Below are 18,505 nucleotides of genomic sequence, written 5' to 3' on the forward strand. Positions count from 1 at the left end.
GTTAAGCGTTCAATGTTTTGCTCCGCTCGAGGCATTGCATACCACGCAGTCCTCACGTGATCGAATTTGGCGGGCAGGCTGCTCAGGATCTTTGCAATCACCATCGGTGCTTTCTGCTCAAGATCCATATCTTTCAGCCTTTGCGCCAGAGATGTTACTTTGGCGATGTAATCAGCCATGCTTTCCTCTTCTTCCATTTTACTATTTATGAATTTTTCTAATAGTACCTGCGCAGATTGTTCACTCCTTTCCGAGTGGACAGTCTTCAACCTTGACCACATTTGAGCAGCGGTCGTACAGTCAGTCAGGTGCTTAAGTTGTTCTAATTCAAGGCCCCTCATAATAAATGCCTGGGCTGCTGCGTCTTCATCATCCCAAGCTTGCGTGTTTGTAGCTGGCCTTGGTTTAGTGCCCAAAATGTACGACTTAAGTTTATTTTCAGTCATGTAGATTTCCATTTGTCGTCGCCATAGTTGGTAGTTCTGCCCGTTGAAATGATGGATTTGATATACTCTTGATTCGGCCATTTCCGAAGATCTTGGCAAAGCTGGCACTTGTATTTCAATCACAGAGTCGTCTTCTCCAACGTCCAGAAATTCTTCTGTAGTTTGATCCAACAATGTTTGATCGTCAAATGCAGAATCTTCAACTTCACTATTTTCTGTCACAATGTTCTCTTCATCCATGAGGCGTACTTACAACACGATACACATTTTTCGAGCACATGTCTGGGCCCATAACCTGATGTGGTTATTAAATAAACACTTGTGACACTCGATAATGTTGCAAATACGTTGTACAGTTTATTCAGTTTATTAATACATAAGGATAAAGAAAGAATAATGTTCGGAATCTACTTGATGCTCATAGCCGAATAAGGGCACGTGCGTACACGTGAGCGTACAGAGAAGAAGAGGGCGAGCGCGACCGGAAGACGAACGACAAGCGCGACAGTCGTCGATCAACTCGCGAACCGATTTACATGTCGATAGTTCGATCAATCGGAATCTCGAGAAAGCGCCATATTCAACAGATACTATTCAAATTCTGATCTTTCACCGGAATCTCCTGAATTATTGCAGGCTCGTTAGATGTCCATTTTCTTAACTAAAAACCTGCCGCTTCTAGTATGCTAGAAATCTTGCGTCTTATGTTTATGGCTTTTTCAATGGTTTTGGCTCCTGTCAATAAGTCGTCGACGTAAAAATCCTCACGAATGATTCTTGCTATTTCTGGTAGTATAGCCTCGATTTCGTCTGATAGTTCCATTAAGCATTTTAGAATGCCGCTGCAATCTTTCCATAAGTGACTGTATCTAACTCGAAGATTTGTATAGGATCCTTGCTACACAGACGCCACAATATTCTTAAAAGTGCACGTTGCTTTGGATTTATTAACACCTGTCTGTACATCTTCTCTATATCTGCAGATAGAATGTAAAGAAAGATTCTGAATCTGATGAGTATCGAAAATAGATCCTCTTGCAGCGTAGGGCCCACCATCTGCAAATCATTCAGTGAAATGCCATTGTCCGTTGGTGCCGATGCGTCGAAAACCACACGTACTCCAGTTGTTGTGCTGTCTGCCTTGATAACACAATGATGAGGCAGATAATACGAGACTTCGGGCGTTGTTTCCTCGGATACTCTGTGCATGTGCCCTAATCTTTCATATTATTCAAGGAATGCTACGTATCGCTCTCTGAGGATAGGATCCTTTTGCAATCTTCTCTCGAGACTAAACAGTCGTTTGAGAGCCATTGTCTTTGATTCACCTAATTCACGAGGGTCTTTCTTGAAAAGAATAGTCACTACAAATCTACCATCTTGATTACAGTCCTTGATAGGCAGTCCTTGAAAAATGGTCCTCACACTCTTTTTCTTCATTGGATATAGTATCTTGCAATGTCCGACCTCTTCAATTTCCCAAAACTTCATGAGCTGCTTATCGATGTCAGTTGATCTGCTTAGATTACATCGAACTGAATTGGAGTAGATGCCTTTTAAGGGGCCCACTGCTACCCAACCTAATTTGGTTTTTTGGAGAGTGAGTTGATTCTGGCCAATAGTTAACTGCCCTACACATAAGAGGTTCCAGAACCAATCTGCTCCGATCAGAATGTCCACCTTGCCCGGAATGTTAAATGATGGATCCGCCAACTTGATGTTAGAAGGGATCTCGCTCTCCGGAATATTGATGCGCTGAGCTGGTAGTTGACTCGTGATTTCTGGGATAACCAAACATTCAATACAAAATTTGTAACTGTTGTGGTGTGTTGACAGCTCAATCTTGCACTTATACTTTATTTCGGATGACAATCCGTTTATCGCATCGATGGTCATATGAATTCTTGATGTCTGTAGTCTTAAGTCTTGGCATAACCTGGTGGTGATGAGACTCGATTGAGAACCTGGATCCAATATCGCAAGAACATTATGTTTTTTCCCTTGACTATCCGTTACTAATATCAAGGCTGTAGCTAGTAAAACGCTATGTGAGCTACATTTATTATGCGAACACAAAATAGAAGAATTCTTTACTTCTTCCGTTGAATTTGTTTGCACTGTTGAAGGTTTGTCAAAGTGCAATAATGTGTTATGCTTACCTGAGCATTGTTTACACGAACCTGCCTTGCAATCTCTAAGGTAATGCCCGGGTTTCATACAGTTGAAGCATAACTTAGCACCTCTTACACATTCTGCTCTTTTCTTAGGAGACATCTCGAGAAACTTCGTACAGTTTGATAATTTATGCGTCTCCTTGCACACTATACACTTTTGCCCTTGAACGAGAAATGATTTTACTTTAGAACGCTCTGCTTGTTTTGGCTTGTGCACACTCTTGTCCTTTAGTTCCAAAGCCTCCAATAAATCTGCGCGAGAATTCAAAAATTATTTAAATTCCTCCAAAGTGGGAACGTCATTGCACGCTCCTTCTCTCAAGCTCGTGCGGTGACATTATCTAACTTAGTTGATATCAGATATATTAATAATGCATCCCAACTTTCTGTAGCTTGATCTAAGGCATTTAATGCGCGCAAATACTTATTAAGAGTATCGACAGTTTCGCGAATTTGACTCGCTGATTCTTCCTTCATATTACTAAAAAGCGACTTAATGTGATTATGCGTAAAGGTCGAGTGTCAATACCGCGATTTTTGACGCTCAAGCCGCGCGATTGCAGCCGCGCGTCTTTGATTAATGTCTGCTTTGCATGTAATACAATGGAACTATTGCCAATCCCGCGTTTTTAGTCGTTCGACTCTAGCGATTGTGGCGACGCGATTCAGAATCGCGCGACTCAACTGCTCCTGGAGCAGTCTAGCCGCGCGGCTCAGTTCACTTAATTGTATTTGGAGCAGTTTAGTCGCTAATATTTTGGCAAGTTCTACTTTTTAATTAAATTAACGTTCCACAACATGAATGATTTTATGCTGTGTGAATTGGTGAACAACTATAAATGGTTATATGACCCACAAGATAAAAATTATAAAATTTTTTGAAATTCTTCTGTCTCTCTCGCAATAAGCAAATCATTTGGAGCACTCCTATAGCTTTCACAAAATAATAATAATGTAATTTCTTCCTCTTCTTCTTCTTTAATAGTATGAAGAATTATTAAAGTTTTTTCCTCCATGTTTCATAAAAGACTGCACACAGAAAAATAATCATTCTATAATGACTTTATTGTAGATTTGCAGATTAAGTATTTGATAAGGTTATATGTATCCGGAAATCTACCATAAAAAGTCGTTGTAAGTATTACATTCACTCAAAACAAGATTCTGGCTTTTCAAAGACTTGTGTCAAGATATTTGAAAACTATTAATAAGAAAATATTCTTCGTTATAAGAAAACTTACTTAAAAGAAATAAAATATTCCTTTTCTTAGCTGTAGAATAATTATTTTTCTCTGTGAAATCGCGCGACTCTCATCGCGCTTTTGACAACAGTATGCGCGACTGCTGTCGCGCGATTAGTGCCGCGCGGCTGCAATCGCGCGGCTTGAGCGTCAAAAATCGCGGTATTGACACTCGACCTTTAGTAATCTCTTATTATTGAACCTATAACATATCGTGTTCCACGCAACGGTATAGTTTACGGCTGTAAACTCCAACGATTTGATTATTTGCGCCGCACTACCCTCCAGAGACGCCTTCAAGTAATGAAATTTTTGTATAGGATCAATATTCTTATTTCGACTTATTAATGATTCAAATGTATCTCGGAAACTAAGCCATTCCGCTGTGTCACCACTGAACTTCGGTAATTCGATTGTTGGCAATCTAATACCTGCATTCTTATATATAATGTTTTGATTTGGATGTCGCGCAAAGTCCGGAGGGAAATGTGCCGCACCGTTATCGTTTGTTGCTTGCACAGGTTGTGTTACAGGTTGTGCTCGCGAAGAATGAGCCCCCTCCGTTGCAGCACTCGGACGCGAAATATTCACTATACCTCGCGTGAGTAAGGACTCGGCCTGACTTAACGTATGAAAATATTTTTCTTCTACTCGCTCGCGATAACCTATCGTTTCTTGCTCGTCATCTGTCAGCTCGTCAATAGCTGTTTGTAACTCATCGTATTTACTATATGCCTCTCCTATGCGACTGATACGCTCGCGAATCTCCGATTGTGTCACTTCATCTAACGGAACACTCGTGTCAGGATATGTTGCAATGGTTTTTGTAATATAATTTTTAAACGACGTGAATTTACCTTCCACAGCACCGCGAGATCTGTTGAGACCTTCCATTATCGTTTTTTATCGCAAACAGAAACGCACCACGATTGAAGGATAAAGGATGAATGGACAAGGATGCTCACTCTCTTACTTGTGGCTATGTACAAACGACTGTTTAAAGGTGGAAGCACATAAAATTGCAGGAGCCATGAGCAGAATGCAGAAGACATATGCGCATGCGCTATAGTATCTGTAGAGCTCTACAGATACCATAGCGCATGTGCATATGGCTTCTGCATTCTGCTTATGGCTCCTGCAATTTTATGTGTCTCCACCTTTAAAGGTGCATTTTCACATGCCGCTGGAACAAATAGTTGAAGCGACAGATTTGTCGCTCGTAATCTAGCAGCTACAATTTTGTAGTTTAGATCGGTTCAACTACAGTGTCAAACGCTGATACATTGCTGACAGTGCTGCCGTGCTGTATTAATTATATGTACTTAAAACACATAACCTAAGAAATTACATAACCTGAAAGGAAATGTTGAAGATACGTAGTCATCATCCAGTGACATAAAAAAGAAAAATTAATAAATTAAATTAATATTAAAGATGCAAGATTCGAATAAAGAAAATGAAAATGATGACGTAAGTATATATAAAAAAAGTAATTTTTTTATATAAAATAAATTCTATTTAATCAAAACAACTAAATTTTATATGAATTTCTTTTCTATATATAGACTAATAAATTAAGCTATATATTTTGAAACGTAAAAGAATATTTTAAGTATTTTAGAACAATATACAACTTGTGAGATACATATGCTATTTCTAATGTTTTGTAGGTATTTGACCTACCAGTACAGACATGTGGACTCTGCGAAACCATATGTGATGCAGATTACATCAACCAACATGAGTGTCTTCAAGGATATCCTAATTATTATACTGACCCAAATACTTATTATTTTTATCCGATGTGCGGTATGTAAAAGTAGCATAAATAAATAACTTATTTATTTAAAGAAATTTAAAAGAATATTCAATATCATGTAATAATTTGTAGAAAATGGAAGTATTTTAAGAAGAAGTGCAATTGATGATCAAGAAGTAACAGTACAAGAAAGTTTAGAAAACATAACAAATAAAAGAAAAAATACAAGGAAAAAATTAAGTATTACAGAAAAGCAGGAGTTGCTAGAATTAGAAGAACAATTAATTTTAGAAGTACAGGCACGCGAAGCATTATGGAATCCACAATTGAATTTGTCACTCCGTAGCAGAAAAGCAACGACACAATTATGGAAAGAAATTTCTGAAGCATTAAATGGTAAGCAAATACTCATTCAATAATAAAATAATTATAGGAATAGTATGCAACTCAATAATTATTAATATAAATTTGTTTGTAACATATGATGTTTTCCAGGAAAACTGTCGGACAAAGAAGCAAAGACAAAGTTTAAATCCCTGCATGATACAGAAGAATTGTTAGCAATGAATCGTTGGCTAGTGGTTCAGAAAGACCTGCTAAAATGAGCAAATGGCAACACTACGATAATTTATCGTTTTTGCGTGACTCATGCCTACAAAAACAGTGAGTATTTTTTATATCGTTCTTTCAGAACAATACTTATAGTAGAATGTCAACATAAAATATAAAATAAAACAATAATATAAAACAATAATAGAAATAATATAAAACAATATAAATAAAACAATGTGAAAAAATATATATACATATACATAATAGATAATATACAATATACATAATAGATTTTTGGAAATTAACATTTTAACTGTTATAATAAAACAAAATCAAATGTATCATGCAGCGTAGATAGTAATGATGAAGACTCAATTCTCAGTTCTACAGATGTGGAACAAAATAGACAAGAAAGTATGTTTAATCTAATTCATTATAAATAAATATAATATTTCATATATTATTACATATATATATATTACATGTAAACATTTTTTTTAGAAACGAGAAAACAAAGCAATAATAAAAAAGATAATTCAGCTCCGGAGAGAATTGCTGATGCTTTCTGTAAAAGAAATACGGAGGCACCCATTGTTTTACCTGATCCTCCAGAAAACGATGAAGTGGACGCAATTGTAGCTGTAGTGGAAACTAGACTGAAAAAACTTCCACGAAACATATTGGATGATACAGCGCAGAAACTTTTTCAACTAACGTATGAGCTCATAAAAAATATTTCTTGAAAAAGTTTTTGCGATGCATTATCAAACATGTTAAGTGTTTGTTACTTAATTAAGCATACTTGTTAAGCTTAAGTTTTTCATATTTTTATGTGTGATAAAGGCCCGTTTCTACCATTCGCGATTAACTTTAACCTCAAGTTAAACTATCTTAATATCTTTGTTATTTTCAGATACATTCTTTAAAAAAGACAAAGATAGTTTAACCCAAGATTAAAATTAACCGTGGATGATAGAAACGGGCCATAGAACGTTTTCTGTGTTATAGTTTATATTACTAATTATAAACATGTACATACAATATAGTTTTTTATTTTTAATTTTTTTATTTGTACTTGTCATATGTGATATAAAACATTTCCAATGTTATAGAGTTAATATTACTAAGTAATACTATTATAAACATGTACATGCAATATATAGTCTTTTATTTTTAAGTTTTTTATTTGTACTTGTGATATGTGATATAAAATGTTTCCTATGTTCTACAGTTTATATTACTAAGTAATACTATTATAAACATGTTCATGCAATATAGTCTATACTTTTATTTTTATATGAAATAATAATAAATAATATAAATAACAAGTAAACGTCTTTTTCAATTATTTTGCAACATTCTTTATTGTTAATGCTTATAAACAATAGTGAATATATCTAGATATATAAAGAATATATGCAAGGCTACATATTTTTTGTATTTTGAAAAACATATTTAGATATAATCATTTTGCCAAGGTACAGATCCTTCATTATTAAAGTATGTACAAAACTTTTCCCTTATTTCTATACTTGATTTAGTACTCATATATGATCCTGTACGACGAATTTCACGATAGGCAGTACAAAAATCATTATGATCTACATGATCAATTATACTTGCAGATATATATTCATTAGTGTTTATGTCTTGCTTTCTTAACCAATTATGCAAGCACACAATGGCTTGCACAATTTTTTCTGCAGTTTCTACTGTACTGATTATTGGTTTTCTTAATATTCGCCACTGAGAGGCAAAAATACCAAATGTATTTTCAATAGTGCGTCTGGCACGGCTCAAGCGATAGTTAAATATATTTTTTTCTTTATTTAATCCGCCCCTTCCTGGATATGGTCGCAACAAATATTCCTTCAAAGGGAATGCTTCATCTCCAACGAGGCAATATGGTAGTATGGGACCATTTTCAAAAATAGTCTCTGCATTTGGTACATTTAGCTTTTTTTGTTCAAATTTTTTGCCAAACTGACATTTTCTAAAAATACCACCATCGCTGCGTCTTCCATAGGCTCCAATATCGACAAATGTGAATAAGTAATTGGCATCACATATTGCCATTAAAACAACACTATGGCTGTGTTTATAGTTATAATATGTAGAGCCAGCATTAGCAGGACACTGAAAAAATACATTATTATAAGCATACATTATTATAATAGTTGCGTTCAATTTGCAAATCAGAGGTGTAAAACTGAATGCAAATATTGTCAAATTGAATGAATTTATAATAGTATAAAAATACATACTTAAATAACAATGTGTTTTCCATCGATGGCACCAATGCAATGAGGAAAATTGCATTGATTTTCAAAATCTGCTGCAATACGCAGCCAATCTTCCTTTGTTAAAGATGATGGAAGGACAACTGGACACATGTTCCAAATTGCTTCACATGTTTCGGATATAATATTACTTATTGTTGTACATCCTAATAAGTACTGGTATGATATTGATACCATTGAGTCGCCACAAGCCAAATATCTATAATATGTGAAAGATAACTATATAAGTCAAATCATTTATAGCTTGTATTGTCTAATGCATTGCTTTCATATTTTTATGCAATTATTTTAAAAAATGTAATAAAACAAACCTTAGAGTCAAACACAAACGTTCTTCAGCACTGACAGGCTCTCTAATATGTGTCTGCTTTTGAAGTTTCGGTCCAACAATTTGTAGTAAATTTTCCAGTTGCGTTGATGACATACGAAAATAATTCAGAAATCTTGCACTTTCTAATCTCACATTCGGTAAAATAGCTTTGTAAAATCCATATTTATTATGATTTTGAAAAAGTGGTGCGACCCAAAATTTTTTTTTCGAATAATGTCTTTTTTGTTTCTGATATGTCGATAACAATATAACAAAAACGATATCATTTTCAAATTGTATTTAACGTTTTCGTCGAATTATTTGATTACAATTAGATATCCAATTATAATATTTTTTTCTTTTGGAAGCTGCCATTATTGCTTTCTACAACACAACTTTGTCGCTGCAATCTTTTTTCATGTGCACAAGCTGCCGCTGTAATAGTTTAGCGACAAAAGTCGTCACGTGATCATTTTTGTCGCTCAAACGATCAGTTTCAGCGGCACGTGAAAATGCACCTTAATCGCTGCCTGTCTGCCACTCTGGTGCCCGGCGTTGACTCGAAGTGCTCGAAATCTTGTGGTTATGTAGGTATGACTGTTTTGACCGCTGCCTGTCTGCCGCGCTGCTGCCCGGCGTTGACTCGAAATCCGGCGTGTCCACGTGACTCCTCGCTGGATCCTGATTGGCGTTACGGTCGGTCTCGCGCAATGTTATTTGCCCCAAAGAGGATCAGATAGAGTGGAAGCTGGCCGTGTCTAGCCGTGTCCGCGATTCGCGCCATCTAGCAGTTCGGAGACGCACTACGTGCTAATCCTCTCTCTCACAAAGCTTTGCTCTCTCACTCTCTCTCACTCTGCAAGATAACCTCCACTTTAACCGTTGCGCTTTGTCGTTGGCAGCAAGTTGGCAGAAAATTATATTGTAATGAATAAAAAAAATGACCCTGCGGTGCTACGTCAAAAATTGCAAAAAATAATAATAAAGTTAACAAAGATGTATCCTTTTTCCAACAGCCGCCAAATCCTGAATTGTAAGTATAAAATATATACTTGAATAAGTTGTTGTTAGGAATAGTTGGTTATAGGGCGAAACTAAAATATCGCAGAGTACTTGTATAAAGTATTTATTTGGCACTGCCCGCGTTATGTATATAAAGTAAAATGAACTGGCTAGAACAGAATTGGCGTGCACACGCGGAAGCTATCGGAAGAAGGGAGGAAGGACATAGAGCAGTACATTATTAGAAAGTAAACTCGAAAAAGGAACTAGTCCTCTGTCTAGCGTTACTAAACTATATCGATAGTAACTAGGACCTAAAGGCACAAGCACACGTAGATCTGACTTTCTAACACCCCCTCTATCGATGTGTGCTGTGCAATTACATATCTCCTACTTTCATTCTAGTTGTAACATAGAAATACATTTGAAATGTTTATCTTTCGATAAAGATTTGGTTAAAATATCGGCAATCATTGACTCTGTTCTTAGATATTGAATCGTTATCACTTTCTTTTCTACGAGTTCTCTAGTAAAATGGAAGCTAATATCTATATGTTTGCTTCGTTTATGAAATACCGCATTTTTCGATAACTCAATTGCACTCTGATTATCACAATATACGTTAATTGCGTCTTTTACAAACTTCTCGAAACCCATGTACGTTAAGAGTCTTTTTACATATATTACTTCACGCGATATTTCGGCAAGCGCAGCATACTCCGCCTCCATCGTTGAAAGAGCCACCGATGCCTGTTTCTTCGACTTTCAACTAACTGGACCGTTAGCTAGTATGATGATATTTCCTGTACATGACTTCCTGTCATCAGTATCTCCTGCCCAATCCGAATCAGTATAGGCTTTGAGAGCGTTTTGGTCTTTAATGTACTTAATACTATAGTGTGACGTTCCCTTCAGGTACCTCAATACCCGCTTTGCCAAACTCCAATGTAGTTCTCCTGGATCGGTACAAAATCGGCTCAAAGTGCTAGCTGCAAACGCTATATCTGGGCGTGTTGCGTTTGCTAAATAAATGAGCCCGCCAACTAGCTCCCTATATGGTCGGTTCTTCATTTCTTCTCGTTCCTCTTCGGATCTCGGATTCATTTCCTTTGTAATTCTTGTGCTTGACTCTATCGGCGTCGATACCGTCTTTGTGTCCTCCATATTAAATTTTGCTATCAGTTCCTCAATATATTTCTTCTGAGAAAGATAAATACTTCCGGTTAAACCTTGTCGTTCGACACTTATACCGAGGATATCGTGTATCGGTCCAAGATCCATCATTTTAAATGCTGACTTTAATTTAGATTTCACAAACTCCAATCTTTTGATTTTCTTCGAGGCTAATATTATATCATCGACGTAACTTAATAGAATGACTCGATCATCTCCTTTACCGAATACATACATGCATGGATCAGCCGTTGTACGTTCGCCTCCATTATTCGTTACATATTTATCAAACGTATTGTACCATTCTCGACCCGACTGTTTTAAGCCATATAAAGGTTTAAGTAACTTACAGACCTTCGATTCTTCGCCCTTTTGTACATACATTTCGGGTTGCTCCATATACACCTCGTCTGACAGCTCGCCCTGGACATAAGCCGATACAACGTCCATTTGATGGACATGCATTTCCTCGTCCACAGATGCGGCAAGAAGTGTTCTGATGGTTTCGTACCTCGAAACCGGCGCGAATGTTTCTTCGTAGTCCACTCCTTCTCGCTGTGTATGTCCTCGTACAACCAACCTGGCTTTAAACTTTTCAACTTCGCCTTTTTGGTTAAATTTAGTTTTAAATACCCAACGATTTGATAGGACTTTTTTATTCTTTGGCCTAGGTACCAAGATCCAAGTCTTATTTTCTATTAAGCTTTTATACTCACTATCCATGGCGGTCAGTCATGCTTCATTGTCATCACGGCTTAATACGTCTGGAACAGATTCAGGATCTGGAGTCTTCGTGTTTTGTGTTTGATATATTTTCTTCGGTCTACCTGGCTGACCTGTCTTCAGTAATTTTGGACGTCCTCTTCCACGACGAACTTCACCATCTTTGTTAGATGTGTCTTGTAACCTAACTTCAGTTGTAGATTCTTCTGGGTTTGAATCTCTGTCCTCTTCTTCGTCTTCTTGATATTCCTCATCTTGAGAATCTGATTGTTCCAATAGAATGTTACTCGAATTATCAGTCGTACTTGCTTCCGTATCATCTGGCGTAACCAAAAGATCCTTCGTTGATGTGTCGATTAAGTCTTGTTTCTCAAAGAACCTTACATCCCGTGCCTTGATTACGGTTCTTGTTCCGGGTTTCCAAAGTCGATATGCTTTAGACTCTTCGGAATATCCGACTAAGACGTATTCATCACCTTTCGGTTGAAACTTTCCTCTTCTTTGCGCCTTATTCAGTACAATCACTTTGGATCCAATAATTCTAAAGAAACCAACGTAAGGTTTGCGTTTCGACCATGCTTCAAAAGGCGTTTTTCCATCCAATGTCCTCGTCGGACATCTATTTCGAATATACGTTGCTGCATTGACAGCTTCTGCCCATAGTGATTGAGGGAGATTACTTTGTAACATTATACATCTCGCCATCTCAACAAGTGTGCGGTTCTTGCGTTCCGCAACTTCGTTCTGTTGTGGTGTGTATTCGACGCTCAGCTGGTGCGTAATTCCTTCATTTTTCAGAAAACTCTTGAACTCGTTCGAAAGATATTCCCTTCCGTTGTCCGTTCGTAACTTCTTGATTTGTTGACCCGTTTGCTTTTCGGCCTTCAGCTTGTAGTTTTTGAATGCTTCAAGAACGTCAGATCGTTTACGCAACATCACAGTTTCGGTATAACGCGTGCGATCGTCTGTAAAGGTTACAAAATATTTAGCACCACCAAGAGATTCGGTATTTATCGGACCGCATATATCCGAATGGACTAATCCCAACACGTCCTTATCGCGATATGTGGAACTTTTAAATGGCAGAGTGTGTACCTTACATTTTGCGCATACTTCACAGTTAAGTTGATCTAGGTTAGTTACAAAGTTCATACCATCCACCATCCCTTCCGCTTTTATCTTCTTGAGATCATTGATGTTTACGTGTCCATACCTTTGATGCCATCTCATTATTCTATCATGCTCATTTTTCGCCAACATTGCTTGATCTATCTTCTCATCGACGACGTACAGTTGATTCCGTTTCGTAGCTGTCAGGATCGTTGAACCGTCTTTCCGTTTTATGAGCGCGCGATTTCTTTCAAATATTACTGAATGTCCTTTATCTGTAATGCTCGGCACCGATAATAAATTATTTCGTAGCTCCGGTACGTATAACGCGTCTTGTATTTTTACCGAATTATTCTCGCGTCGATTTGCTCTTAAATGTAAGTTTACATTACCTGATCCGACCGACTTAACGAAATGTTCTCCTGCTGTATACACTTTCGATAGGTCGTCTCTATTAATAGTTTCGAATTTCTGTTCGTCATTACACATGTGCCTGGTCGCACCGCTGTCGAGGCACCACACTCCCGATTTCGTAGTGAGTTCTGTATTACACGCGATCGCGGTTAGAGCATTGTCCGTATTGTTTGATTTATTTTGCTTTGGCTTTGCACGGCAATCACGACTTCGGTGTCCGAATTTATCACAGTTATAACATTTTCCGTCGAATTTTTGTGTATTTACTTTCGCGTTGCCATCTTTCGGATTCACACGCGAGTTCACACGCGACTGCTTTCCACGATTGGTGCTCCCTCTTGCCAACAATGCGTCGCTCTTCTTATCACCGTCGGTCGTTTTCGCATCTCGGTCGTTCTGTCTCGCTTCTTCTTCTTTGGCTTCCATGGCTGAAATTTTCGTATTCTTCCGGTAGAGAATTTAGCAGCATTATGGATAATAATTCGTCTGGAATTTCAATGCCTGCCTCTTCCAGCTGCCCTGCCTTGGTCGTGAAATCATTCACATGTTGCGTTATCGTCACGTTCGGTTTCTTTTCCATCCTCAGCAACTGCTTATATAATGTGGCCTTTCTTACTGGGCCTTTGGATTCGAAGATTCCCTTGAGACAATCCCAGGCTCCTTTTGCGGTCTCAGCCTTCTTTACGTAATTCAGCTGACTGTGTGAAATGCTCAGATTAATTAGCGCTAGAGCCTTCGAGTCCTTCCTTATCCAGTCGTGTGCATTTTTTTGCGGCTTAACCTCTGTGCCGTCAACGTACTGCCACAAATCGTTATACACGAGTACACTTTTCATTTGTACTTTCCACAGTAGTTACTCTCCGTTAATTTTTCAATGTTCGAGAAAACACTCGCGGACGCCATTTTTGAGAAGTCGTTTTCTTTTGATCAACACGCGCAGTCAATGAAACGCTTCTGGGCCCATAACCTGTTAGGAATAGTTGGTTACAGTGCCAAATAAATACTTTATACAAGTACTCTGCGATATTTTAGTTTCGCCCTATAACCAACTATTCCTAACAGTTGTGATTAAACATCGACACCACTTAACGTCATTTTTTATCTTATGTCATGAATGAAAATAGATATTTCTGTTTTAAGTTTAAAAATAAGTTTTTGGAAATTATTTAGTTATTAGAATTGTTATTGATTTTGAACCAATGAATTATGATTCTATAGTATTGTATGATGTATATTGGAATTCTCTAATAAAAAATTGATTTACAGGCGAAAGAAATGGCAGGAATTTGCTGGTGTGCAAGGGGATCCTCCAAATCATCTCCGTATTTGTTCGGATCATTTTGAGTCACAATGTATCAGGAAAAAGTACTCAAGGCCGCTACTTGTTCGTGGAGCGATACCTACCATTAAACCTCATCGCAAGTCTCCATCACCACCAGTTATCAAATATCACAAGGACAAAGTGGAGATTTATCGATCGGCCCTTGAAGGTAATTTAAGTAGAAAATATTTATTTTAAAAGTCCATTAACGATCTTGGAGTTTTCTTAAATTAACAATTAGCTTATAACCCAGAAACACGTTGCCGTCAATTTATTGACAATTTGTCATTGAGGCCCAAAATTTTTAATGCCTCAGGCAAAAATTATTTTCTGGAAAGCTCCTGCTTACTTTTCTCCACAATAAAACTTATATTTTATAGGAGATTGTTTCCATCCATCGAAGAGAGTGGTTTTGGATATACAAAAAGCAACTGTAGAACAACCAGCAACAATTAACATTGAAACCAACGATAACATCAAGATTGTGCTATCAGGTAAAAAAATATAATGGTAAAAAGTGAAAAAGGATGTTGAATTTCCTATCAGCTGTCTTAATTCCGATAATTGTACATAGAATCTCATCCACTGATTTCCACATTCCGATAATTGTACATAGAATGTCATCCATTGATTTCTACATTAATAAGTTTCGTTTATATTTTACAAATATGTTCAATTTTGAAGCACATTGACGAATAACACGTTATTTTTTATATATTGAAAATAAAGCTGGTCGTGATGTAATAAAATCATGTGTTTAATATCTTATTTCCACTATCTATCGTTACAAATTGATTATTTTTTCGCTATTTAGATGAGGAAGAAGATGAAAGACACCTAGCTCAAGTAAATCTATCATTCTCGCCCAGCTCTATCCATTTCACATCCATTCTACAAGCGCCAACTGTTTCATCGACGTCAATAGAGAAAAACACATCGATGTCTTTGGAAGTAACTTCCCCATTAACAGAGTCTACTTCCAAACCGATGAAAACATTTTCCACTGAAAATTTAGAAGTCTCAGAAGTCTTCACTCCTGACACGTTAACACAGTTGCCAGAACGGGATTCAGATTTACGAACGCCAGCAATACATTTAGAATTAGCGTCACCTTCAGCCAGTATAACCCTCACACCAAGAAAAATTTCGACCAAGCATATACCGATACATTTAAAATCACACTCACCGTCAAAAAGAATCACTCTCACACCGACTATAACATTTTTGAATCAAACACTTAAATCCTCGAAATTATTTACGCCAAAACGTATCTTAAATGAAACGTCAACATCATCACCAAAAGCTTCCTCAAATTTGACCCCTAAGTCTTTACGACTTAATGCTCAAGAACGAAAGATAAAAGCTTTACGTTCTAAAATTTATCGATTACAGCATAAAAGAAAGACTATTCCAAAGAAGTCAGTAGAAATTGAAACAATAATTACGCAATCCGCTAGACACTTATCAAAAACTGCGCAAACATTATTCGCAACTCACTTACGTTTATCGTGTGTCAAAAATTCACGAAAAAGATATAGCGACGAGTTTAAAGATCTCGCATTATCTATTCCGTATCATTCGCCAAAAGCTTATAGATTTCTGAAAAAAATTATTAATCTGCCATCAGAGAGAACGCTCAGAGAATACCAAAAAAAATGTCCAATTTACGTGGGAATTAATGAAACAGTTTTGTTGCAATTGAAAAATAACTTCGCTAACGCTTCAAGAAAAGATAAATTAGTATCACTTTTGTTTGATGAAATTAATCTAACTTCCGAAGTTCATTATGATCCACATTCCGATTCTTTCAAAGGATTAGCAGATGATGGCGTAACACGTGACCCAGTAGAAGCAGCATCGGCTTTGGTAGTGATGATAACGTGGATTAACAAAAAAATGAAACAAACAATAGGATATGTTTTCTTAGGAAAAACAGGCAACACAATAAAGACGCATAACATCGTTAAATACGCATTAGAGAAAGTCAGTAGTACTGGTCTAATAGTTAAGTCAGTTGTTTGCGATCAAGGTCCTAGGAATAAAAGTTTACCAAGAGCATTGGGGGTTACTAGTGAAGAAAAGCCATTCTTTTTCATAAAAGGTATACCGGACAAGATTTTTTTTCTATTTGATCCTCCTCATTTATTAAAATTTCTCAGAAATAATGTAGAACAGAAAAAATTGAGTTACCGAGGCGGAACTGTTGATTGGAATGAAATTAAGAAGGTATATGCATTAAGTCAGGAAAGCTCTTTAAATTTAATACCGAAAATTTCAGACCGTCATTTTGAACTGGGCAACTTTTCAAAAATGAGCGTTTCTCTGGCCGCGCAAATCTTTTCGGAATCCATGTACACAGCTCACCTAGTTTACAAACTTATTTTTCCAGAGAAATTTGAGAACACAAATGACATGACTTTTGAATTCATTCACGACGTAGATAAGTTATTCGACTCATTAAATTCAGTACTACTAAAGAAAACTGTGGGTAATAAATTAAATTATGCTATCAGCAGTACTTCGGAGCATAAAAAATTTCTTAATGAAATATTAAACAATTTTAAAACGATAAAGTTTGAGGGCCAAAAGCCAGACTGTATTAAAGGTTTTCTCATAACAATTAACAGTGTCCTCCAACTGGCCGATGATCTCCAGCTCAATTATGGTATTGAAAATCTCAAAACTCGTCGATTATGTCAGGACCCGTTAGAAAACTTATTTGCTGTTATCAGGCAGCAACATGGTTGTAACTTATATCCTTCGCCAACGCAATTCGAAAATGGAATTCGGCAAGTTTATATTACTCAATTAACGAAAATCTCTAACATTACTAATTGCGAAGCTGATGACAATCAGTTTGCCAAATTAAGTAACTTTGTAATGCAGATTCAGTCCAAAACGGCATCGCCAGACGCAGAAACTGAATTACCAATTCTTATTGGAATTGATGATGATGAGGCATAGTTAGAAATAAAAGAATCAGATATTATAAATAAAATGAGGGAGTCAAATACTGGAAAATTAGAAAAGGAAAATATTGATGTTGGAGTAAAGGCTGCAGAATCAAATAAAGTCGATGAAGAATCAGACACTAAAATTTTTACTGAAAAATCATCAATATATTACATAAGCGGTTTTTTGGCGAACAAATTCTTGAAATTTTACAATTGTCAAACTTGTAATAGTATTCTTGTGCAAGAGACTGTGAATAATTATGAACACCATAAACTATTCACTATGGCGAAACAATATGAAAATACCAAGAACCTGAAATACGTAAATGACGATATTTTCAAAAATATCCATGGGAGAAAGAATTTCAATCGGTTATTAGAAATAAGCTGCACTTAAAAAATATTTCCAAAACTTTGATCATTACGTTATTGAAAAAAAACGTCTGTCCATTGCAATTATGTTCTCCAGAGGTAACAAGAAACTTTATCAGTTTGTTTGTGAGGATTCGTTGCCATTGGGAAGCACGATTTATTAGACGAATTTTGAAAAAGGGTGGCACTTTAGTAGTAAAAAAGACTAAAGAGAGGGAACCAAAGAAAAAACGACCAAACATTGAAGAGTCTAAACCAAAGCAAATAAATAAAAAAATGAAAAAATTTACTGCACTCGTTAGAATCTAGAGTTTTTGAGAGTTATAATTCGTTATAAAAGGTTCAAATTCTATATTTTCATATTTTACTCTATTTTTATATTCTATATAATATTTATATTTCTTATTACATACGATGATATATAAAGTTGATTCATTATTTTGTAATACGTCGTATTGTTAAAATAAATAACAAAAAATATATATAACTCATTCAATGTTATTATTATTTAAATGATTTGATTTCCCTTTTTTTATTTCATTAATAATTTTACTAAGCCCCCTATTCTGTAACTCTTAACGATAACGACACTGTCGTTAAGAATTACAGAATAGGGGCCTAAATCTCAAGATTTGAATTTTCGCGTTATTGAAG

The 18,505-nt window shown here is 36.3% G+C and overlaps 3 protein-coding genes and 2 pseudogenes across 7 annotated transcripts; 2 read left to right on the forward strand and 3 right to left on the reverse strand.

The window, feature by feature from the left end:
- Window positions 1–116: 116 nt before the first annotated feature.
- Window positions 117–2,836, reverse strand: LOC139824131 (uncharacterized). The gene is made up of 2 exons (XM_071796625.1): window positions 2,606–2,836; window positions 117–2,410 (listed from the first exon to the last, which is right to left on the reverse strand). The coding sequence occupies exons 1-2, from the start codon at window positions 2,718–2,720 to the stop codon at window positions 1,674–1,676; spliced, it is 852 nt and encodes a 283-aa protein (XP_071652726.1). The 5' UTR covers window positions 2,721–2,836; the 3' UTR covers window positions 117–1,673.
- Window positions 1,278–1,655, reverse strand: LOC139824107 (uncharacterized). Its single transcript, XM_071796601.1, has one exon. It carries the CDS (start codon window positions 1,653–1,655, stop codon window positions 1,278–1,280), a length of 378 nt encoding a protein of 125 aa, XP_071652702.1.
- Window positions 2,837–5,006: 2,170 nt separating the features above from the next.
- LOC139824126 (uncharacterized) lies at window positions 5,007–6,997 on the forward strand. Of its 5 annotated transcripts, none has more exons than XM_071796618.1 (6): window positions 5,007–5,331; window positions 5,532–5,670; window positions 5,753–6,016; window positions 6,116–6,283; window positions 6,522–6,586; window positions 6,674–6,997. In XM_071796618.1, exons 1-4 carry the CDS (start codon window positions 5,296–5,298, stop codon window positions 6,223–6,225), a joined length of 549 nt encoding a protein of 182 aa, XP_071652719.1. In that variant the 5' UTR covers window positions 5,007–5,295; the 3' UTR covers window positions 6,226–6,283; window positions 6,522–6,586; window positions 6,674–6,997. The 5 variants fall into 5 exon arrangements, with proteins under 5 accessions (XP_071652719.1, XP_071652720.1, XP_071652722.1 ...); XM_071796619.1 differs by having other exon boundaries at window positions 6,527–6,586; XM_071796621.1 differs by having other exon boundaries at window positions 6,555–6,586.
- Window positions 6,998–7,094: 97 nt separating this feature from the next.
- On the reverse strand, window positions 7,095–9,076 carry LOC139824108 (putative nuclease HARBI1; annotated as a pseudogene).
- Window positions 9,077–9,722: 646 nt separating this feature from the next.
- LOC139824109 (uncharacterized) lies at window positions 9,723–18,166 on the forward strand (annotated as a pseudogene).
- The last annotated feature ends 339 nt before the right edge of the window (window positions 18,167–18,505 follow it).

Source organism: Temnothorax longispinosus, unplaced genomic scaffold (assembly GCF_030848805.1).
Source record: "Temnothorax longispinosus isolate EJ_2023e unplaced genomic scaffold, Tlon_JGU_v1 HiC_scaffold_27, whole genome shotgun sequence".
In the NCBI taxonomy this organism is placed as follows: domain Eukaryota; kingdom Metazoa; phylum Arthropoda; class Insecta; order Hymenoptera; family Formicidae; genus Temnothorax; species Temnothorax longispinosus.